The following is a 25522-nucleotide window of genomic DNA, read 5'->3' as shown; positions in this document are numbered from 1 at the left end:
TAACAAGATAGGATTTTTCATAATGCCACCTCGGTTATAGTCAAGGCATTATCACTGAAACTGATATTTATACAGAATACAATCATACTCATTTTTTTTTCAACCTAAATTGACAGAAACTCTCTGCTCTAACTTGGGCCGCAAGCTTGGCCACTTTACGCCGATTTTACTCTCAAACGCGCACGTAGGCGTCGTTTGCGTCATTTTTTAGCATGTTTGCACTGGAAAAATGTAGCTAGTGTTTGTCGAGACTTGTACTAAACCTAACTGCTGGTTTCTGTACATTCTATCCTAAATCGAAAATTCGTGGGATTCAATTGGGCGGATTCCGCAAAACTTAGATTTCAAAGCTTATGCACCATGACTCTTCACTAGTCTTCAGTCAAGTTTTTTTAATTTTAAAGATGTACTCATAGCTAAATCAAACTGTTGAGCGGTGTTGCCGTGGGCATACTCTGTTGGTCTGAGACTTTGGATTTGACATTGGTGGTGTTCTGACTCTAATTTTAGCATCCTATAGTCAATTGCAAACGCTCTTGTTTGATATTTTGTGCAAGCCAAGGATAGCTAATGTTTTAGACGAAGTCATTATGAAACTTGGGTTAAAATTCTAGAATCTACTGAAAGGATCATGCGTTGCTGTTGTCAAGCATGGTCTGCCATATTTTTCGCGATCATTTATTGTTTCCTGCTATTGGTTCTGTTTCATAGGTTAGCTATGGTGCTTCCTGCAATATTTAAACTTCGTGCAGTTGTAGACTATGTTACACAGACATCCGGTCACCTAATATACATATCAATGTACAGTGTACATTACTTTGCTGTCCATGAGAAAAAAATATATTTGAATTTTTTTCTAATATATTCTATGTTAAACTCTATCAGTGAATTTGACTAAAACAGGGTCATTATTTGAACAAAATTGAATTTACACTTACTGATGATGTTTACATGTCAACACGACTAACATGATTTTGCTGTTATTGTGAAGAAGACTTTCAAAGTTTTCCTATTTAATTTCCTTGTAAACCTTTGACGCCCTATAGTGACCTTAAACTCTCCGGGGGTAATGATTTGAACAAACTTGAATGTACACTACATTCATGAGAATTCTTCCATTACAATACGACTCAACATGACTATTTTTTGCTGTTCTTGTGAAGATATTTAAAAGTTTTTTTTCCTTCTATATTTCTTTGCAAAACTTTGATTCTCTTTTGCGACCCTTCCATCCTCTTGGGCCAGGATTTGAACAGGCTAGTATCTACAACACCCGAGGAGTATGATTGGACCCTATTAAGGTTTCGTCAAAGGTCCACATGTCTAAAAAATTATTTTTACAATAGCTCCAAAACTATGTGTGGTATAAAGTCAAAATGTTTAGAGTTTATAAATATATCATTGATTAAAAGATAGAAAGTATCACTTGATAACAAATATTTTTAAAATAAATTGTAGCAGAAAATGTGCATATTTAAAGAGTAATGCACCTGCTTAATTATGTCCTTTTTTGTGAAAACCATCATTGCAGAAATAAAATATGTTTATCAATGAAGGGCAAGTTCGACGTGAATGGTCTCTGAAAGGCTGTTATTAAAAGCATAACATGTATAAAGACAAAACCCTCCCAGATAGCATGAGGACATTGGCCCAACGTTGGCCCAACAATATTGGTTATGTTAGGCCAATGTTGGCAATTTACGTTGGCCCAATGTCCTACTGCTCATTGGCGCGCCGTTGGCCCAACATGTTGGGCCTATGTTGGTACAATACTGTTTGTTTATTTGTCAACGTTGGTACAACGTTATTCCAACATACCAACGCCAACGCAATATTTTGTAACGTTGGCCCAACGTTGGACCTCAGTTCAAAATATAATCATGACGTTGGGCCGACGTTGGTCCAACGTTGGTACAACACTTTTGTTGAAATGCCAACTTTGGTACAATGCTATTCCAACGTACCAATGCTAACCAAATATTTTGGTTACTACTTTTGGCCCTACATTGGACCTCAGTTCAAAATATAGTTATTACGTTGATTCAACGTTGATACAAAGCTGTTTCTTGAAATATCATTGGCACAATTATTCCTCAATACAAATGTATTACAAAATTATTTAAATTCTGTAATTTTTATTTCCCAGATTATACGACCATGTTTGGTAAATACTTCGGTTTTTTCCTCCTAAAATGTATCAAAATATATTCCTTGCCACTTCCACTTTCATTAAAGTATTCCATGGAATATAACTAAAAGAAGGAAGAGGTAGAAAGTTCCAGGTTTCTCAAGTACATTCCACAACACTATGTCCACTACTAAATATCGCTTTGATATAAGAGTCTTCAAGTTCTAATTGTACAGTTTTGAAAGGTCATATTTGAATCACTTATCACTTTTTCTGTTGTTTATCTGTTCTTAGAATCCATGTTTTCCCACACATTTATATGTGTGGGAAAACATGGATTCTAAGAACAGTCCCTTCCATATACAGAAAATGCCACATCAATAGTCTCAGAGTGAGGAGGGTTTCTCCATCCCGGCAATTCCTGTAAACGTTAAGATTGTCATCAATTGAAATAGTATTTTCAAATGTTCATCAGCATCATGCACACATATTTTTAAAGCAATCCTTAAGATTGAATTTCACATTATTAATTATTAATATAAATACAAAATAGTTACTTACATCTCACTGGTTAATATTCTTGCTTCACTTACAGATCCAGATATATCTGTTTTGTTCAAGCCCGCCAATTCCTATAAAAATTAAGATCGTCATCAATTAAAATTGTTTAATCATCTACCCGGTTCCAATAATTTGAAAGCCTACATGCAGGCCATTACAATGTTGTGCATTTCACATTATGAATTATTTCAATAACAAAAACAAAAGCTATACTTACATTAAAAGGATTAAAATTCTTGAGTTCACTTAAACAGACACATACGCTTTGCATTGTTCAAGTGGGCTTGGTGTAAAATGCGGAGGATGGAGTCTCCACAAAACTCCAAAATGGAGGGTCAGAGGGTGCAAGGGGTGGAGTCTCTTGTGTAAGATGATGCAGGAGGTGGAGCATAGTGCTTGTTGTAAATTTAGCACGTGCTTATTAGATCTGTCATCTCATTTTCTGATACCCCGTGAGAAAGTGTTAGAGTGTTACATTACCCAAGCAATTAAAAAAAAATCCATTGAAGTTGAGGGAATAAAACTCAGTTATATCTCCGAACCTGATTTTGTGATGACCATTTGACAGTATCTGATGACATTTGTTTATAAAGTCCATAAAATACTAAATGAGAAACAAAGAAACAGGAAACGTAAAAAAAAAATAATGAACACCACATTTCAATGTGGGGAACAGCTTTGCTGATTTTTTAATTTTTAAAGATAACAGAGACTGACTGAAACAGAATAGCATCAAAATTATTATCTTTTGGTGATATTATATACAGATATATGTAAAAAGACTGATATGTAAATAAAGGTGTCAATGAATATCGGCCTCATTACAAAACACCTATTATCATCTGAAATATCTGATTGCTGTCAAAGACACTGTCCGATGTTGGAAATGTGCCGTGATGTCATTATTTACTCAGAAATACATGTATTATCCATATTATCTACTGCACACAAAAACATTTTAGAAAAATTAAAAATAATTAGTTTATAAATTCAGTAAATGAACTGATTGTTTTATTAGAGAACTCTGGCCATTAACTCTTTTTATTTTATTTTATTGTTCTAAAAAGAATGAGAAACAAGCAACATGATAAAGAAACAACAACAGGAGAATCGCAATGACCTATAGATATGAGAAACAAATGAGGGGCATGCAGCCTGTGCTTTTGATTTAAATTTTGTTTTGCGATGTAACAGATGATAAGTGCAATGGAAACTGTCTGATTCACACTGCTATCTCGCAGTAACCCATGAGGTCTTGACAGATTTTATTAGTATAGGTATCAAATATCCGAAGGACAAAATGTTAAAAACTTCTAGGGAAAGATAAAAAAGAATATATGTTAGTGTACAGAAGCAAATTTGTCCCCTCATTTGTTGTTGATATAACTGAAAGTCATGTTATCTTTTTTTTGTTGCTAAATTTCATTTTCAGTTGTCATTTAAGTGTATCTTCTTTTTGTGGTTTACACATATACAGAAGCTTTTGCAGCTTTTACAGCAATGTGAAATATACTTTTTAATTGTTGATAATTTGCAGACAAAGTGATCTGCGATGTGTAATGCATGACATAATTATCTGCAATAAAATTTTTAGGACATACCGGTATCTAGACTCAATAATTAATTCTGACAGGCACTTTTTATCACTGATGGAGAGCTCTACAAGCAACCCAGTAGTATTCAGTTTCTAAAATGATTGAAAGATAAAACGGGCAAATATATTAAAATTGACACAAGAAGCTCCACCCCTTACACCCTCTGACCCTCCATTTTGGAATCATTGTGGAGACTCCATCCTCCGCATTTTACACCACGCCGTTCAAGTGCGCGGTTAAAAAAAAATGATTAAGATGACGGTTTCCTTGGAGACCTATGAGTCACCTGCCGAGCCAGTGAATTTTACCAGTGACCTATTTATTTTGGAGCCCAAAGCACTTTAAATTTGATTCAATGATGCTAAATATAGAATTTTTTCTATATTTAATTCACAGACTTATAAGGATTGTCTCATATTTTCCATTCAATATATAATATAGATCATGATCACATGTTTATAATGAGTTGCTTATATCATTACCATCGATTTAAAATAGATAAATCTAAATTGACGAATACTTTTCGCAACATTGGGCCAACGTTGGACCAGCATTTCATTCTCAAACATTACAGGCTACCTGTACATGTACTAGTTATCCCAATATTCCTACTATTGGACCAACTCCAGTTCAGTCCAGCATGCCCAACACAGAGCAATGGATCATTATATTGTCAACATTTATTAAGCTGGGCCAACGTTGGGCCAATATTGAATAACCAACAATAAGTGGCAATGTTTTGTGTCAACTTGTACTCAGTTAGACCTACGTTGGGCCAACATTTCATACTCAACACACAATGGTCTTGATCCATGTCAACACTTACTCGGTTGGACCTATGTTGGGCCAACATCTTAATGTCAAACACCAAGTCGCTATATAAATATTCTTGTCAACTTGTTACTACAATGGGCCAATATTGGGCCAACTTCACATGCCCAACACCGTTGGTTTAGCTTTCATGCCAACGTAAATGAACGTTGGACCAACGTTGGGCCAACATCACATGCCCAACACCGTTGGTTTAGCTTTCATGCCAACGTAAATGAACGTTAGACCAACGTTGGGCCAACATCACATGCCTAACACCGTTGGTTTAGCTTTCATGCCAACGTAAATGAACGTTGGACCAACGTTGGGCCTACATCTGTCCCCCAACGCCAACACTCTACCAACCATACAACAAAAACCAACGTTGACCCAACGGAGTCATGCTATCTGGGAGCTGTAGAACCCGCCATTTGCAATGTACTTTCGCTTTCAAGTATTAACATTTGGACAAAATAAACAGGGAAAACAACTTTCCAGAGGCTATCCAAGTCCAACTTGCCCTTCATCAGGTTGGGGGGAAACGTAAATTCCGCTATAATAGTGGTATCTCACTATTATAGTGAAATTACGCTATATTTCCTGCCGTGGATACCCTCAATTTCATCCGATACCATGCAAGGCGTTTAAACCGCAAGTCATGGTGGGTATTAAAATGAACAAAAACTGTCATGCTTGCATGTTTTGAATTTTAATAAATTTTCTACCGTTGCGTTTAATAATGCGAGCACTCTTTTTTTAACGGAAGTTGATTTTTAACATAGCAACCGATGATTGCGGGGATATTTAAGCCTGTTTGAATATCACTTATTGCTCATTAATGTGCACAAATTGACACTTGTTGCGATTGTCAACTTAAACAGGGAAGGATTTATTTAATTAAACAAGAAAAAGATTATTTGTGTCTGCATGGTTACGGGTATGGAGGCCCGTTATGGTAAACGGAAAGACACATTATGGCAAACATAAAAAAGAGCATAATGGTAAACTCGATTTCTATCCTCTTTACAAAAATCAATTTATAATAAATAATCAAAAAAATTACCTATATAAAAACTGTCCTAGAAAATATATCTAATTTTTGATTTCGGCTGGTTAATTGTTTATTTCAGAAAAAAAGACTTTATTTTGGTGTCGGGAATATTTGACAAAAGTGCCTGTAACACGTTCAAATAATTATGATTTAACTATCTTTTTAACTGCGCACAAATGTAACTTTATATAATGGTTATGCGCTTAGGCAAGAATGATTAAACTTTAATATCTGAGAGATATAGCTTAAGTTTTTTTTTCTTTTTATTTGAAAAATATTTATATCTAATTATATTCTAGGAAATGAAAGTATGTAGCAAAACATCACACTAAAAGTATTATTTTTTCAGGCTTTTAGATTTATGCCATTGTATTATTGTTTAAACCACAAGGAAACTTCAAATAACCAATCACCACTGCGCAATATTCAGCATAAGAAGTGTCTAAAATATCTTGGACACAATTCATATTTTCCACAATTAAAAACTGATGTAAAGCATCAAATTGGCCACAAACAATTCAGCATTTGAAAAAGTACTTTCACAATTTTGAAAGCATATTCATGCAATGGAAGTACAAGATATTCAAAACTGAACTAGAATTTTGAGAAGCGTATATTTTCATTTTCAATCAAATCTTTTATCACTGACTTCATATACGTCAGAACCCCCCGGGGGGGGGGGGGGGGGGGGGGGGGTTAGCCCCACACTTTTCTTTGCAAAGATAGACATGTACATTTTCTATGCATTGAAATTGGTTTTTTTTTGTTGGTGTAGCCCCCCCTTTTAATTAGCCCCCACTTTCAATTTGCCTCAGACTCCTATGGACTTTATTACATCGATGAATCCATCTGATGAGCAAATGCACTTAAATATCTATGTACGTACTTATTAAAAAAAATATTTATTTACATTGCTTTGAAGACAGTCTCAAATAAAAATGACCGAGCCACGTGCACCCTGGATCTTTTCATCACGTGATAATTCTTATGGCAGGGGCGTAGCAACCGGGGGGGGGGGCTCCCCCCTTTTTTCCCCAACCTTACATATACTATAGGAAATGTTAATTGAAAGCCTGGTTGGCCCCCCTACTTTTAGACTTTTAATGATGTACCTAACCCCCCCCACGAAATAGGATTTTCGAGTTTGGGCAACTTTGTCCTTTTTTTTTTGGCGCTTGTCAACTTTTCCAGTAAGTAAGTAAAAAAATTTTTTTTTCTCTGGCTGCCCCCCCCCCCCACGTTCAAAATCGATGCTACGCCACTGTATGGTTTATGCAGAAAAGGGTATGCTGCAAGGCGCTGTGCAAACGAAATTATCCTCGTATCATTCGCAGCTGTAACATATTCAAAACATTTTTTATAAGTTGAACGTTTTTTTATTAACCATGCACTTTATGTACCAGTCGTTATGATGCGACCGGAAAGTCATAATTTCTTTTTATATCTTTATATAAAGACTGAAACATTATAACAATAATATTTTAAATTTGTTTATTAAGCATTTTAAAAAATATTTTACTTATGATTTTCTAAATGTTATCAATAAAGAATTATTATACTGAATTCTAACAAAAATAAGTTCTCATTTCCCATGTTCACTATCTAATACAACCATGCACAAAAAGATCGGCCGCTGCGATAATAATGGGTCTTTCTGTTTACCATAACGGGCCTCCATACCCGTAACCATGCAGACACAAATAATCTTTTTCTTGTTTAATTAAATAAATCCTTCCCTGTTTAAGTTGACAATCGCAACAAGTGTCAATTTGTGCACATTAATGAGCAATAAGTGAGATTCAAATAGGCTTAAATATCCCCGTAATCATCGGTTGCTATGTTAAAAATGCAACTTCCGTTAAAAAAAGAGTGCTCGCATTATTAAACGCAACGGTAGAAAATTTATTAAAATTCAAAACATGCAAGCATGACAGTTTTTGTTCATTTTAATACCCACCATGACTTGCGGTTTAAACGCCTTGCATGGTATCGGATGAAATTGAGGGTATCAACGGCAGGAAATATAGCGTAATTTCACTATAATAGTGAGATACCACTATTATAGCGGAATTTACGTTTCCCCCCAACCTGTTCATTGATAGATATATTTTGTTTTTGCAATGATGGTTTTCACTAAAAGCACGGAATTAATTAGGTGAATTTTCTGAAAATATATGCATTTTTTAAAAGATTTTATCTCAATTTAAATATTTTTCCAAATATTTTTTATCAAGTGATACTTTCTATCTGTTAATCAATGAAATATTTATAAACTGTTAAAGTTTTAACTTTATACCTAACATAGTATCGGAGCTATTGTAAAAATAAATTTTTGGACATGTTGATCTTTGACGAAACCTTAATGACTAATAATTTTGCTTTTCTTTATTTTTTCTTAAAAAATCCCAAATGTTAAACTTTAATCCCTTATTGTGCCCCATTTTGGGGTTCATGATTTGAACAAATATAAATCTACACTACCTTAGGATGCTTACATATCTATTTGACTAATCTTAATAAATGTTAGTACTAGTGTTTGTTTGTATGCTGATAAAAAGGGAATGTGATAAAACTGAAATATGCTTTCGGCTCGGTGCCAAGGTGGGGGGACATTCTTCAGTTTCTGAAACTTCCACAAATTAAAATAAATAAAAGGGGGGATGCAATGATTAATAAGGGAAAACTACTTTCTTTACCCATATTTGATATTTTCTGATTGAATATCATCTTCAATAATTAATATTTTTAACAAATTATGCCAAAAACTATTAGTTTTAAACTTTAACAGAATTTCCAGGACATATAAAAGTCAAAAATACATCTATTTTTTCTACTTTTTTCAAATTAAAATGATTTTGATATTTTATGTTTGAAAATCAGCTTCAATTATCAATATTGTTAACAAATTATGTCAAAAAACATTAGTTTTAAAAATTAACAGAATTTTCAGGACATATAAATGTCATAAATACATTTAATTTTTTTCCTTTTTCAAATTGAAATGTTTTACTCTTGTTACTTTGTAAAAACCCACCAGGATTTGAACCTAGATCTCTTGTCCTCAGAGACAAGTGTGCTACCATTGCACCATAGGAATGTCATGTAACAAAGAAGTAAAACAGTGATATGCATAAAAATGAAGAAAAAAAAACTTTCCCTCTGCTTTACGAAACAAATGGCAATCAAAACATTACAAATGAATGCAGATTACCAATTGTTTCTAAGGGTTTGGGACCTTCTAGTTTATCAGAGACAAAACTAGGCAGCATTAAAAGTTTTTTTTAATAGTCACTGATGTTTCCTTTGATTATAGTAGTCACTGATGTTTCCTTTGATTATAATAGTCACTGATGTTTCCTTTGATTATAATAGTCACTGATGTTTCCTTTGATTGACGAAAGTTCTTTTTTAGAATTGTACACTGTATGTGGGGTAGAATAGTATTTAATGGTCTTTTGTTTTTTTCTGAGATGGCTCTTGCTGATCAGTTTTTCCTTTTCTTTTTCCATACCCCCTAGTTTTTAAAGCTTCCCTCCATTCCTCGCATGGCACACCAGCTTTGTTTGGGCAGTAGATGTTACCATAGTACTGCTGGTGTCCTCCTTCACTCTTATCCTCCCCACATTTCCCACATGATGTAACTGTGGCCCGCCTGGTGTATTGGCGCTTGAATTCCCCAGCTTGAGCTGCCTGAAACTTCTTTTTGTGGTAGTGTATGGTGGAATAAGGAAGTTCAGGCGAAAAGGAGGGAGGTGTATTTCCGGTAATCATAGACGCTGGTAATGGTGGCAAATACGGCACTGGTTCTGTGACAGGTAAGATGTTAGCCTGTACCGGAAAGATGCGGCGTCTTCCTTTCTTACTCTTTCCCACAGTGCTCTCCATCAACGTGAAGCCATGAGGCTCAGTGGTACCAGCTGAAAGGGCGTCTGGTTTCTGCAGCGGGGAAGGTAAACTCTGGGCTGCAACAGATGGTGCTCCTTGAATTTTGAGGCCCTGCTCCAGAGTTTCCTTTTCTAGCCTCTTGCACTGAACCTTCAAAATAATAAAAATAAATTGAGTTTCAAACATTTATGGATAGATGTATAGGGTAACACTTTTACTGTGGTTATTATCTTTAGAAATAAGGAAATGTGAGTTGACATACCATGCTGTCAAAGTTCTCTGGTTAACAACTGGCAGCTGTATGTTGGTTTCTGCCATGATTTTTCCATTGCTGAATATCATATCCCGAACTCTGTTGTAGGCATCGATTACAGCCTTCCAGCGAGGTTGCCGCTTACCATCCTTGGAGGTTGATGATGGAAAGGCCAAACAGAGTCGGGATATGAAGGCCTCCTGGTATCTGTTGGTGTCTGGCCAGGCTGCAGGTCCTAGATGGGGAGCCAGTGCACATCTACAAGGAAGATAAGCAGAATAAGAACATGAAATATGCTGGACAAGAAATGCAGATCTTTGAGGATATTTTTTTTTTAAGTAACTGTATGTAAAGAGAAAATATTTATGAAAAAACAATAAATAATTACCTCTTGACACTTTGTACCCCCGGCACAACATCTATTCTTGTAGATTTCGGGGCTTTAAACCTGCCTTTAATAAGCTGCTTCTTAAAGTTGTCCCTAAATTTAGAGGGGGCCTGGTCGAAAGGTGTCAAGTTGTTCCACAGGCTAATTATGGTCTCAGCCTCAGCATTGGTGACAACTGGTGGCTGCTTCTCTCTGAGTCTGTAGAGATACTCCACCAGTGCCACCACATGCTGGTAGCCACCAACATTGTCTGGTCCAACAGCCTCCTACAACAACAGATGAATTATATATAATCACATATATAAAAAGTTAACAAAGTGTTGATTTTATGTCTTCTGTGTGTTATTTTAATATGCATACTTACATCTAGTTGAGATGATCCAGCATCAGAGGAGGTCTTTATTACAGGCGGACTGGTTTGTGAAGCTGAAATTTAAAGTTGATTTCAAATAATTTTGCATATTCAATAAAGAATACATTCAAAATTTTTAAATATACATTTTTTTTTTTATTTTGAAAGAAAGAAAAAACTTACAAGGGGTATCTGAAGATCTACTTTGTTGAGTAGGTAGAAATGAATCTACCATACTGACAGTAAGATCCTCAAATTCCTCTTCCTCATCAAAACCCTCGTCTAATGTGTCTGACGTCTCATCTGCTGCTGTTTCATCATCGGCACCCCTGTCCACTACCACTTCCTCCAGGGATCTACCTGTCTGGCTGAATAGGTAGTCGATACCAATAAGCTCTCCTAATAAAACACAGTATTTATGTTAAAAGTGTACACTTTATCTCTCAAAAAATTAACAATAAAGAGTGAAATGATGAAGATTTAGAACAATATTTACCAGTGTACTTTCTGGGGTCTACATAGTTAGGAAAGAACTTTCTTCCTAACATGGCTTGTCCCAGATTGTTGAGGGTGTGTTTAAGGGAGGCAGAGTAGCAGACAGGGTCCGGATCTGCACCAATTGCAGCCGCCGTCCTATCTTCATTCCAGCGTTGGAGGCCTTCCAGAAGATACACCTGGAAATTGTTGGCACTAGCACTGGTACCTGAAATAGTAAAAAAAATTCCTTAAAATTCATAAACATCAATAGTACAACATAATACAATGCCATTTTTGTATCATAGAAATTTTAACCTTATATTTGGAAAAAATAATGTGCCCATACCTGGAATGAAGTGCTGTAGGTGCAAATGGAAAGACTCCAATGATGTTGAACCCCTGGCACAGCGAAATACAGGGAGGGTAATGTTGCCCTTCTTTAAGGTCCCTGTTTGCATGTACAGCTGAACTCCGTCGGGGTCTTGGAGACAGACGACATGATTTTTCTGCACTCTCCAGATCTCCCAGATACGCTCGTGGTGGAACAGTGGTACGCCCATGGTATCTCGGCCTTGTTCACTATCAAACATCTCTAGGAGCATCTGGATCATGGCAATGGTCTCCTCTGTTCCTCTTGTGGTTCGACGACAGTGAGAGGCCATCTCGTTTCTTGTCAGTCTGTTTATGATGTCTGTTTCAGTTGGATCGCTGATATTGTTAGCAATCATCTCCTCGCGCTTGGCTGCCTTCAGTAAGGAAAGGTCATCCTTATCCCACTTGAAGATGGCATGGGACAACTGGCCCATGAAAGTTCCATACAGGCGATGAGTGTCAGTTGTTACCCCCACAGCCAAACGGCGCATGAAATGCCACACATCAAGACGAAGGGCGAGGTCTGGCCAGGCATCCCTGAAGATGTCCATCAGCTTGGAGGCTCCGCAGCAGTGACTGTCAACATAAAGTAGGACCGGAGGTGGTACTTCTGCTTCCCGATACCTCCTTACAATGCCAGCAACCATTGGCTCCAAACCAACTCCCTCCCCAGAAGTCAGCACACTTTGGAGGACCTGACCAAACTCGTTACTGATGTTTGCTGCCCATGATGTGGTTCGTGCTGCCTGACCAGCCAGTTTCTTAGTCACTTGCAAGTTGAAAAAAGCATGGATTCCTTTAAGTAAACATGTAAAAAATAAAATATCATTACTTAACATATACAAAATAAATGAAAAACTAAACTAGATAGTACTTTCCAAACCATACTTACTTTCTTGGTAAAAAATAAAATATCATTACTTAACATATACAAAATAAATGAAAAACTAAACTAGATAGTACTTTCCAAAACATACTTACTTTCTTGGTAGAATCCATCTTTGAGGCCCAGACTGTGTTGTGCAGCTCAGTTATCTGCTTCTGTAGTTGAGTTGGGCTGTTTCCTTGAAAAGTTAACAAAAGAAAAATGACTATTAAAAAAAATCAATAAACTGAGGTCACTTAAACAAGCCAAATCTTTAAAAGAGAAATCTTGAAAATATTTACATGACTGTAAAATTTTACCTAAACCTCGCTGATGCATCATGAAAATCACCCGTTGGTCACATGCTGTCTTGTATAGAACATGGACTGGGAATTTACTTCTGGTGCTGGGATCCAGTTGATCCAAGATGCATTGGTTCCAGCTGATCTGGTTCTTCTTGCATAAGGAACAATGTAAATACTCAGCAGCAAGAATGTAAAACCCATCCACGTCTAAAACAAGGCGGGTGTTCCTATAGGGCCCCTGTTTGGTCAGCTCGGTTTTCTTACAGTTGGGGCACTTTAGCTGCACTTTAAGAGGCAGTCCACCGAAAAACCAGGCAGTTTTGTATTAAGAGGCGGCACATCGAATGTGAGGAATATTTGATATTTTATGAAAAACAATATCAATGTAGTCCAAAAGGAATAATGTAATTGAAGATTTGTTTGAAAATTGCTTATTCAGTAAAATATCCTTGTGTTTTGTGTTTTTGACTTCCCCTATATAAACCATTGAAAGTAGGTCAGAAACAAAGAACTGTAATTTCCAATACAATTTTAACAGGACTATAATTCACACTTAAATAAATCTTGAAATATTTCATCTTTTTGTTAAAAAAATAAAATCATTGGGAAAAACACTTTTAATAGAAGTTTTCTGGCAAAATATATATATACGTTTTTATGAAAATTTGCGATGCAAGAGTTATCTCCCGTGGCATCGGTAAATCTGCTAAACACATTTTAATCGGAATCCTAGTGAAATATTTAGAATCGATACACTAAAGAAAATTATTAAACACAAAATAAATAATTTATTTTCAAAATATAATTCATTTTCGCCTCCAAACAGTATATTTAGATTAAAATATTGGCTATAAGATTCAGGTTAAATCCACGTTTCCATTGATGTATCAGTGACGTCATAATATTGCGTCACAATGAAATAGTTACAAGTTTTCCAGACAAGTTTGTAAATTCTTTCCGTAAAGTGTAAAGAAAAATATTTTTTCAAAAAATTATTTCTCTTTTTCTGTTAAATACTCTTCAGAGTGCATTATACTAAATGTTAAATAATATTTTAATATCAAAATGTATTTTACAATTCAATTCAATAGTTTATTCTCTTAAATTGCACATCAGTATAGAGAAAATACAAACATAAATTATGTACAATACAATACAGCATGCGTGAGAAAAATAAAACAAAGGATGAAAAATTACAGTGTCATTAATCAAGCAACCAACTCTCTCAATAATACACCCAATAGATTTACATAGTATAACTAGTTGAATTTTATTGTTTTAGATTAAATAATGTTCGGACTCAAAACTTTAGTATTTGTATAGTATACATTAAATTAGTACACAGTACACAGGCGGCGTATCAGCAAGATGATGTTTTGATAAGTAATTTTATACATGACCGAGAACTAATTTTTTGAATTTGATTTTCCAGGATATGCGTTAAAATAATTAATAAAGTGTTTATTATGATTCAGAACATTTCTTATAAAATTGGGAATCAATGATGGATGTTTTAGATTTACGCAACATTTAATTCAACGAAGTTAGTAGATGTAAAAACTAAAACTTAAATACATTTATTTATGCAATCAAATCAAAATAAATGATCTTCAGTACGATTAAAAATGAAAAAAACTGAAAAATAAGTTATAAAAATATGACTGCTGAACTCCCGACTATAATTTGGCACTATAACGGAAGGTGGTTTAGTGAAACATTTTTTTTTAATTTTATTTCTTAATTTCTATTCGGCGATTGAAACAATCACACACTCATATTTGATATGGAGTATAAACCTGTGACTATGTTGACCAATACTAAAATGTTTTCACGTTCATGAAACCAATTTTTAAAAATAATTATGCCATGCCCCGCACCCCCCCCCCCCCCCCCCTAGCTCCCTTCCTCGCTTCTTGCTTGCGATTTATCGACTCTTTAATAATTATAATTTACATGAAAGAACATATTTTCTTATTTATATAAAATCAAATTTTGTAAAAGAGGAAAAGGCTTTACAGACGACAGGTAAGAAAAAACTTGGATAAAGTCGAGACTGTACGCATAAAAATATTTCTTGCATTTAGGCAATTTTAATTTCGCTACTGATAGAATTTAATCTTTCATTCCTGAGACAAATAAAAATGAAATTTTACTTTGAAATGAGATGAATAATGAAGCTAGAAAGTTGTCTACTTTGGTTGTTGCATAATGGATGCACAAATAATTTTTTTTTAAATCCCTAGTACGTATCTATTAAGAAATCAATCAGATCAGATGTTTTACATGTAATCTTCATGTAAGTAAAAGACATTGGTAATTTAAATAATACATACATTTGAATCTATGATTACACTCATTTAAAAAACAGTAAACTGACGGAAAAGAAATAACAGACTAGCATTTTTTCTGAGAAATTAACATGAAGAGCCAAATTTAGGAAATTTTTCTAAATTTACGGAAAAAACCGATCCCGATTGAAATAAAACCGATCCCGATCGAAAATAATGCATAATTAATAAATTTATCAAACTAAAGGCACCTGTCACCTATATAAAATGTTAAAAAAATGAATCAAGTAATTTCTTAATCATATTACAACAAAAGAGCCAAATTTGACATTACTATTTTAGTATTTTCTTCTTTATACAATTCCGATCGGGATCGGTTTCATTTGTGAAAACTATAAAAAAATAAGTAAATTTGACTCCTTTTATTTCTTTCAAAATACCTTTTCCCAAAGATTTTATTGAATGACCCAAGAGACTGTACTTTGTATTCATAAAAACATAAGTAAACAAATATGTCATTGCATTGTATTGGGTTTTATAACGTAATTAAAATTGGATACTGAATTTAAACATATACTTGTTAAACTCAAATTTGGACCAGATAATTTTTTCTAAAGAAGTATAAATTGGAGTCTTATTCATACATAAAATAAAAGATAAAAGTCTATTCTATAAATAATATTCATCGGCACATCCACATCTGGAGTATCTGTTACATATAAAACAAAATAAAAACGTAGTATTTTTTTTACCCTCATGTTGACCTTTTTGCACTTAAAATTAAGCATTTACCAAAACTAGGACTAGAGGAGCACTATAAAATTTTTTGATGTTGTCATGTGTAAACACTTGCTTTAATAAGTCTACATGCAAAAAATAATTAAAATCCATGACATGCGATGTGCCACCCATTGCCTGGTTTTTCGATGGACAGCCTCTTAAACATCCGCAGAGGCATCCACATCAGGAGGCGGTGACCAAAGTACCTCTCTGGCTTAGGCTTTTGATTTGGCACAAGTGGGGGTTGAGGTGGCTCGTACCATAGACGGTCTATCTTCCTATCATCCAGCTCAGCTTTACCCTTGGCATTGAACGAGAACAAAGCCTTGGATATCCAAGGAATATCCTCTGGTGGTAGACTTCCCTTCCAGCTGTCAATGATAGGATAGTCTGAAAAAAAATTCATCTCAATTAGCATGCTTAAATTTTATTTAAAATGTATCATATATTTATACATGTAAAAGTAAATATTTAAAGAATTTAAATTGATCTCAATTTATTTACCTTGTACAGCTGGTTTAAAAAATGGGGTAAATGTCGTCTTCTTGGTCTCTGGTGGAGTTGAAGACACAGATATTACAGGCTCAGTAACCACAGGCATGGACACCACTGGCTCGGCCACTAAAGGCAAGGACACCACTGGCTCGGCCACTAAAGGCAAGGGCACCACTGGCTCGGACACTAAAGGCAAGGACACCACTGGCTCGGACACTAAAGGCAAGGGCACCACTGGCTCGGACACTACTGACTGGACCACTACAGGTTTGGGCACCACTGACTGGGACTTCTCGGCCTTAGACAACCTTGGTCTTTGCGGCTTGGAATACTTGGTGGGACTGCCCTTGGCTACCAAAGCCTGGGAGGACTTAGGCTGTAAGGACAAGGTCTGTGATTCTTTAGGCTCAGAGGTAGAAGGGAGTCCTGATGTCTTGAGAAATCCTACAACATGAATAGGGAGAAATAGAAATAGGTCGTCACCATAACAAAAACAAAAAACATGTTAAAACCAGAAGTCTCTGTCGAGACTGTAGCTCTACTGGTTTATACTTAAAACAAAGGAAGAGAAAAGTAGCAGTTGGGACTTGAGACTTTAAATCAGCAATAAATAGAAAAATGATCCTTGCCACTCATCAAAATAAAAACCAATGCACAGAATTATGTATCTTAGTATAGTCTACTTGTGTGCCAAGTTATACTGAAATCAGACCAAAACTGCAGGAGGAGTAGCATTTTGAAAGAATTTCACAGAAATTTCTATTTTTAATAACCATGGCAACACTGTTCATTGAAATCAAAAACCGATGCACAGAATTATGTATCTAATGCCCTGTTCACACGACGAGTTTAATTCGCAGTAAATTAATGCGAAGTAAACTAATGCGAATCAAAATAATGCGAATCAAATTGCGTTCACACGACAGCTAATGCGAAGTAAACTAATGCGAATTAAAGTTCTACTTCTACGGCCAGGCGTCAGTAAGGCTATTGTGACGTCATTTGCAAATCACGTCACCTTATGCAGGAGCAGATGCATTTGACATAATGTTACACTGTCTCTACACACATTTTAGTGATTAACATAATTTTCCTTAGTTTTTCACTCAAAAATAGCACAAATATTTCAAGCTGACCACGAACATGTGGCATTTGACCTAATTTTGCCATTACGCATGCCTAAAAATTTAATTCGAATTAGCTTCGCTTAGCGTTCACACGGAGCTAATGCAAAGTAATTTAATGCGCAGTAAACTAATTCGAATTAAACTAATTCACATTAAATTCTCCGTGTGAACGCTAAGCGAAGCTAATTCGCAGTAACTTTATGTTTAATTCGAATTAAACACTCCGTGTGAACAGGGCATTACTTGAAAAGACGTTAATGGTAATCTAATGCCCTGTTCACATGATGAGTTTAATTCGCAGTAAATTAATGCGAAGTAAACTAATGCGAATCAAATTAATGCGAATTAAATTGCGTTCACACGACAGCTCATGCGAAGTAAACTAATGCGAATTTTAAATTCTACTTCTACGGCCAGGCGTCAGTAAGGCTATTATGACGTCATTTGCAAATCACGTCACCTTATGCAGGAGCAGATGCATTTGACATAATGTTACAGTGTCTGTACACACATTTTAGTGATTAACACACTTTTCCTTAGTTTTTCACTCAAAAATAGCACAAATACTCCAAGCTGACCACGGACATGTGGCATTTGACCTACTTTTGCCATTACGCATGCCTCAAAATTTAATTCGAATTAGCTTCGCTTAGCGTTCACACGGAGCTAATGCGAAGTAATTTAATGCGCAGTAAACTAATTCGAATTAAACTAATTCGCATTAAATTCTCCGTGTGAACGCTAAGCGAAGCTAATTCGCAGTAACTTTACGTTTAATTCGAATTAAACTCTCCGTGTGAACAGGGCATTAGTGTAGTCTACTTGTTTGCCAAGTTATATCAAAATCAGACCAAAACTGTAGGAGGAGTAGCATTTTGAAAGAATTTCACAGAAATTTCTATTTTTAGTAACCACGGCAACACCGTTTATCGAAATCAAAAACCGATGCACAGAATTATGTATCTTAGTGTAGTCTACTTGTGTGCCAAGTTATACTGAAATCGGACCAAATCTGTAGGAGGAGTAGCATTTTAAAAGAATTTCACAGAAACTTCTATTTTTAGTAACCACGCAACACTGTTCATCGAAATCAAAAACCGATGCACAGAATTATGTATCTTAGTGTAGTCTACTTTTGTGCCAAGTTATATTGAAATCAGACCAAAACTGTAGGAGGAGTAGCATTTTGAAAGAATTTCAAAGAAATTTCTATTTTTAGTAACCACGGCAACACTGTTCATCGAAATCAAAACCCGATGCACAGAATTATGTATCTTAGTGTAGTCTACTTTTGTGCCAAGTTATATTGAAATCAGACCAAAACTGTAGGAGGAGTAGCATTTTGAAAGAATTTCACAGAAATTTCTATTTTTAGTAACCACGGCAACACCGTTTATCGAAATCAAAACCCGATGCACAAAATAATGTATCTTAGTGTAGTCTACTTGTGTGCCAAGTTATATTGAAATCGGACCAAAACTGTAGGAGCAGTAGCATTTTGAAAAATTGTTTACAGACAGACAGACAGACAGACCGACAGACAGACGGACGGACGACGGACGCATTACTATCGCATAAGCTCTTCTGGTCTCTGACCAGTAGAGCTAAAAAGAAGTGCCTATACATACCAGTTTCTTTAACAGAAACCAATGGTGCCGGGGAATCTACATGTAGATCACTGTCTCTGGACACTGTGTGGCTCTTTGGGGCAGGGGAATCTACAATGCATGATAATAATATGAGCAAAGACAAACATTTTTAACATTCATAAACATTTACATTCATCTTAAAAAATTTTCACAAGTCATTATCAAGAATATTCAGTGTCAAGAACGCTTAAAAATTATATGATTTTTCACTATTCTCTTATTTGTTATAAAAAATATGACGAGACCGTCTTTTCTTACATGTATGTGAGGAAAAAAATATTTAAAGATACTACGTCGTATTTAAGTAAAATAAATGAAAAAAGCGCATGATGAAATGAGTTTTAATATGAGATATTATTTGCATATGTTTTAAGTGTTATGGTTTTAAATGAATGAATACATGTAATAATGAAAATGTTAGCAGAGGTTATGCAATGTGTCTACAAATGGTATAAAGAAAAAACAAAAGCCCTGGAATGGAAATAATGATGATGATTGTGATTCTAGCACAAGGCAAAATATGACAAAAGCAGGAATCCCACACAATAGAGTTAATACATGTATGACATATGACTAGACACTTGATGATTTAACGTGAAACGAAAAATGACGATGTCTAATATACACATGTACTAATATATGATACCACACACCACGGCTTACACTTACCAATGTTTTCCGATTTCTAAAGAAAGCTTTGCAGAACATAAGTCATTTTGTAAACAATTATAATCTTTCGGGATGAACTAAAACTTTAAAAATTGAACTGGATTATCTTAAAACAGTAGTACGTTTACTCTTATATCACTGTAATTTTCAATAAAAGAATATTGCATGCTTTTCTCATTTTAAGAGTAACTGACAATATTTTATAAGACATAAATATATGGAAAAAATGACCTTGTGAAAGCATGTCTTCTAGCTTTTCAACCTCCCCCAACAAGGCTTCATCTGACATTTCATGCTTTTTTGGACTTGGCCTGGGAATCGTTGGCTTTATGGTTGGCCGTGACTTTGCCGCTTTTTCTCTCTGAAGTCGTCTTGCCTCTGCAGCAGGAAGATTGGCAAACAATACTTGTGGTGGCAAAGACACTTCCTTCTTCTTCTCCTCCTCTTTGACTCGCTGCTCTTTTTTTAACTCCACAACCTCACGACCTTATGGAAAGAATTTTTACATGTATAGTTAAAGTGATTACTACTATACTCTGCCTCTTATACTATACTCAAAGTTAAGAATAATGCTAAGAAGAAATTTCTTTATAACACGCATAAAGTTATTAAACCTTATAGAGAGTTATAGAATGTGATTGTACAAATCTTTTGTATGTTCAGGAATAAATGTCAAAATATAAAATGTAACAATCACTTCACATCATTTCATCAACAAAAAAAACATACAATAAAACACAGTTATGGCGAAAAAGCTTAATATAATGAATTGTCGCTTATAGCTAAGTGATTTTCATTCCCTGCGACATTTTAATACATTGTTAACTTAACGAATATAATCAATAGTGCTTATAACGAAGCAAAATCATTAGTCTCAGACACTTCATTATAAGCATATTTTACTGTATTTAGTTTTATTAAGAATAATAGTACATATAAAATGCTCCCCAGTTAACACCAAAACTATTAACCAAAACAGATAAAAGCTTCTACGTCGATTGGAAATACACATTTTTTTTTCTTCATATAAATTTAATCATGTTAATAAACTTCTTTAACTTAATATAACCAGTACATTAAGTCTTTATGTACTTACAGATGTACACATGTAACATTCAATTTTTAAATATTCTAGCATTCTTCATTTATGATAATTTCTTGTACCGTGGTGTAACTTAGTGCTTTAAAAGCATACAACTTTAATATTTCTCAATCAAGCTGATTTATACTTTGCTTACCTTCATCAAACGACAGTAAGTAGTCCTTAAAGGCATGCTTATTCTGCGACAAGGGAGCCTGAGTGATCGTCTCTCTCCGCATGGCATCCACTAGCCAGCCTGAATACCCCAGACAGTTCTCAACCATCCACAAGAAGGTCTGGCCCCTGTACTTGCCAAACTGAACGACGTACTGCCCCAAAACATGTTTATCGTTCTTAACGTCCCCACCATGGAACCTCACAGCTCGCAAAGCATTGGCCCTCACTTTGGACGGAAGTTCAGAGGGACGAACATTTGGTGCATTCACTAATCCTTTCTCTGCCTCTTCCTTCCTATAGTATACCAGGTCACCACCTCTTGTTCGTCTGAATCGTGGCAACATTCTGTAGTCAAAAAACAATTAATCAAATCTGTATCTCACAATTGAATTAGAATGTGTTGCTGTGAAGAAACGTACAATCCTTCTATGAAGACATGCATCTGCATTATGCTCAGTTTACTTCTTAATTACTAAAAAGTGTATCCTTATCAGATGATTAATTCAAGATTAATATACACGTGCTTCAGATAAAACATACTTTTAATTCATTGAAGGATATAATTAAGAAAACAGGTGTTATTAGTATCTGACCTGATAAGCAAAACTTGTGCAAATCAAATGGGTTGTAAACGGGGTTTTATAAACATTAATTACTTCTGTCCTTCCTACAACAAATTAAACCCACTTGTAACTTGATATCGGCGATAAATAGACTCCCTATCAATGACTTTGATACATTATACACCACACATGTGTGAGAAAAAAGCAGACACAACCCTGACAATCTGTAACAGTTGGGGGTACATGTTATCGTATCATTTTCAGTTATCGGCTACGACCAGTGCAGGTTAAATGAAGTCGCTCTAATTATTCACATTCTCGTACATTATTTGCAAGAAAAATCTGTAAGATTTAACGGTTAAAAACGCGATAATAGCTAACTAGAATACACATGTTAGTATGGTCTTGAAGCGGAGGAGGGGGGATAGATTTTAACGTGTACTTACTTGGTTTCTATGCTTTGTCAGCCTTACGACATACAGCGCTGTACTTCCACGGAACCTACTCTAAAATTAGCTTTTAATAAAACAGTATGTCACTGGTGTAGACACCTTGAATTTCTTATAAGCTAAAAAAAAATCTCTGTTGATTCCAATCGGCAATCCTCGGCTGACTCCGCTACGCTCCATTCGTTATGTGCGAGGTACGAATCATCCGAGGATCTCCGAGTGTGTTGATTCAAGAAAAACCATGTATCCAATATGGCGGATATTCTACTTCCGATGACACTAAGATTTAGACTCGCATCAGCAACTAACTCTCATTGGTCAATTTGTGGAAGATTTGTGGTGAGCTGACGTCAGTGATTGGAATTATACTGAAGAATGTCTTTCACTGAGCGCAATTATCGCATATTGTTTGCAAATACTTTTATACACACAGGGAAATTTGGGTGCGTCGATTTACCCAAATGGACCCAAATGGAAATCAAATGGACCCAAATGGAATCAAATGGACCCAAATGGAAATCAAATGGACCCAAATGGAAATCAAATGGACCCAAATGGAAATCAAATGGACCCAAATGGAAATTTAAATATAATATTTTTCATATTAAACGTTATATAAAGTGAAAAAAATAATTTATTTGACTATTCGATGGATTTAGATGTAAAATAAAATTAGTTTATCGTTCAATTTCTTATTGTAGTTTATAGATAACGTTGCCCATCTCTTGCCACGTGGTTGCCATCCCAAAGAAGAGCCATAATTTTGAATTTGAAAAATTAAAAATAAAAAATCAATTAAATTCCAAAGAAAAGCCAAAGGTTTTTTTTTTCGAAAATTAGGAAGAATGGAGAAAAAATAATGTAATTTTTAGTTTATGTTCTTTGATGAATGAGGAAAAAAAATTAAATTCGATTATTAAACTGAAATTAAATACATAAATAATAATTTTTACAAATACACAAAGAAGAACTATATGGAAACTAAAAAGAACAAAATACATATACAAACAACAGCAAATCTAGTTAACATGCATATCCGCTTAAAAATGGTACATTTAATTTGGTGAAAGGCGTTTTATAAAAGCTAAAAACAAAAGGCACAACAAATATACAATTATATATATCTAACTTTCATATTATGCCAACACACGTAATATTTACAGCAACATCGTATTGTATACGTGTACACGTTCGCAAAACATGATATATACATCACACATCTTATAAATTATCTAACTTTCATGGATTACTGATATAAAGAAAAAACTACGCTTAACTTTACAATATGCAGTAAATATTTTTTGTAATGTAAGATAATTTAATTAACAAAATGCGAAGAGTTGTGTAATTTGAACTACTACCTTCCTTTGTTTATTAGGAGTACACAAATTATGTGACGCGTGTCAAATAATCGGTTGTTTTGATAACAATACCGTCATTACCCTACTATAGAACAGTATCAACTATAAGGAGGTCTAATTAATACTGGTAAATAATTATATCTTCTAAAAAATTACACATTTAGATTAAGACTATTGTAATATTGTGTATATAATTAAAGTGATTATAGTACTGGATTTATAAACAAAAATCTAATTGATGCCTTTTTTTTTTATTAATCTATATTGCATGTATAAAAATAATTTAATTTTAAAATACCTTGTTTGTACGATCTATTTAATTTTTCTTTTTAAATGAATGCAACAGTATGCTTATCAATGTCTATATACGTAGCCGGAGTAAAGTAAAATAATAAATTATTTCTTATCTAATATAAAAGGAAATATGTTTTGATTTACTTAATTAAATCAGTGCTTTTTTAATATCTTATAGGGAAAAAATTATTTAATGTAGAAAAAAAATTACCGTACATAGAATCCAAATTCTCCTTGAAGAAAAATTCAGGTAGGAAGAATTTTCCCCAAAAGCGTGTTTTTAAAATGTAAATGTCTCATAATTATCTTCTCAGAGATATAAATTAATCCCATTGGTTATTGCTAAGTACTCCAAATTATAGTACAAATTCATCGATCCTATTGGATAATTACCCATTAATAATTGAAATCAATGATATATCCCCCCTTAAAAAATAATATGATCACATGCTAATATATTTATTCGTAAGAAAAAAAGATAAAGTACTTTGACACATAATAATAAAATAATGTATAAAGTATTTAATTAATTTTCAAAAACATACATGAACACATATAATACTTAAATAATCAAAAAATTAAATAATTAAAAAGTAAAAGTTAATAAAACCACAGTAAAACATATTAAAAATTCGATTTGATTTCCATTTGATTTCCATTTGGGTCCATTTGATTTCCATTTGGGTCCATTTGATTTCCATTTGGGTCCATTTGATTCCATTTGGGTTCCATTTGGGTCCATTTGGGTAAATCGACGTACCGGGGAAATTTAACACGGGTCAATTTAAAGTTTATTCATGACATTCTTTTCGACGACGCGTGATTGAGGTGTCACTTTTCGCTTTCCAGATAAGAAATGACCGTTTCTTTAGAGAGTAGTGATTTCCTTGATGCTCTGCTCAAGTGTTCAATGTGTTTGGAAATTTACAAAAATCCAAGACGTTTGCCGTGTCTACATTCATTTTGTGAATCCTGTTTGGAGAATTATGTACAAAGGGGGATCGAAATCAAAACGTCAAGTACTGAAAATTTAAAAAGGAAAGAGGATACACTTTCAAAATTTTATTGTCCAATTTGCAGAAATGATGTGGTGATCGAATACAACTTATCAAAATCGTGGCTTGAAAATTTACCTGACGATTTCTTTATAGCAAATTTGATAGACAGACATTCAATTGAAAATGAAAGTAAAACTTGTGATCCGTGCAGATATGAAGGTAAACAAGAGCCTGCGTCAATTTGGTGTGTAAATTGCACTGAGGCACTTTGCAAGCAATGTGAAAGCTATCACCAAAAATTCAAATCACTTCGCAACCATTCTTTTCTGGACTTACACTCGCTTAAGACCCGTCAAGAAACCGCAACATTAAGAGGTTTTATACCATGCCCAAAGCACCCATTTTCTCAAGCACAGATGTATTGTATTGATCACCATGCAGCATGCTGCACCTTATGTGCTACTTTTCATCACAGAAAGTGTTCTGATATATTGACATTAGAAAATGCTGCAAAAGATGTAAAAAAGGAAAAGGTTACACTTGCATTAA

At 34.6% G+C, this 25522-nt stretch overlaps 2 protein-coding genes across 3 annotated transcripts; both read right to left on the bottom strand.

Moving 5' to 3' along the window:
- Positions 1 to 9589: 9589 nt before the first annotated feature.
- LOC134246264 (uncharacterized) lies at positions 9590 to 19540 on the bottom strand. Its single transcript, XM_062728597.1, has 12 exons — positions 19534 to 19540; positions 19361 to 19450; positions 16615 to 17049; positions 16246 to 16500; positions 12850 to 12936; positions 11847 to 12668; positions 11520 to 11726; positions 11207 to 11422; positions 11036 to 11097; positions 10672 to 10937; positions 10322 to 10541; positions 9590 to 10180 (listed from the first exon to the last, which is right to left on the bottom strand). The coding sequence occupies exons 1-12, from the start codon at positions 19538 to 19540 to the stop codon at positions 9590 to 9592; spliced, it is 3258 nt and encodes a 1085-aa protein (XP_062584581.1).
- Positions 19541 to 20080: 540 nt separating this feature from the next.
- On the bottom strand, positions 20081 to 22410 carry LOC134246266 (uncharacterized). 2 transcript variants are annotated; one of them, XM_062728598.1, is made up of 3 exons: positions 22318 to 22410; positions 21289 to 21653; positions 20081 to 20536 (listed from the first exon to the last, which is right to left on the bottom strand). In XM_062728598.1, the coding sequence occupies exons 2-3, from the start codon at positions 21650 to 21652 to the stop codon at positions 20181 to 20183; spliced, it is 720 nt and encodes a 239-aa protein (XP_062584582.1). In that variant the 5' UTR covers position 21653; positions 22318 to 22410; the 3' UTR covers positions 20081 to 20180. The 2 variants fall into 2 exon arrangements, with proteins under 2 accessions (XP_062584582.1, XP_062584583.1); XM_062728599.1 differs by lacking the exon at positions 22318 to 22410 and having other exon boundaries at positions 21289 to 21732.
- Positions 22411 to 25522: the final 3112 nt, after the last annotated feature.

Source organism: Saccostrea cucullata, unplaced genomic scaffold, assembly GCF_032062105.1.
Source record: "Saccostrea cucullata isolate Sc308-1 unplaced genomic scaffold, CSIRO_AGI_Scuc_v1 ctg4563, whole genome shotgun sequence".
Lineage (NCBI taxonomy): Eukaryota > Metazoa > Mollusca > Bivalvia > Ostreida > Ostreidae > Saccostrea > Saccostrea cuccullata.
The sequence above is the reverse complement of the archived record's forward strand: the minus strand, read 5'-3'. Positions and strand labels throughout refer to the sequence as shown.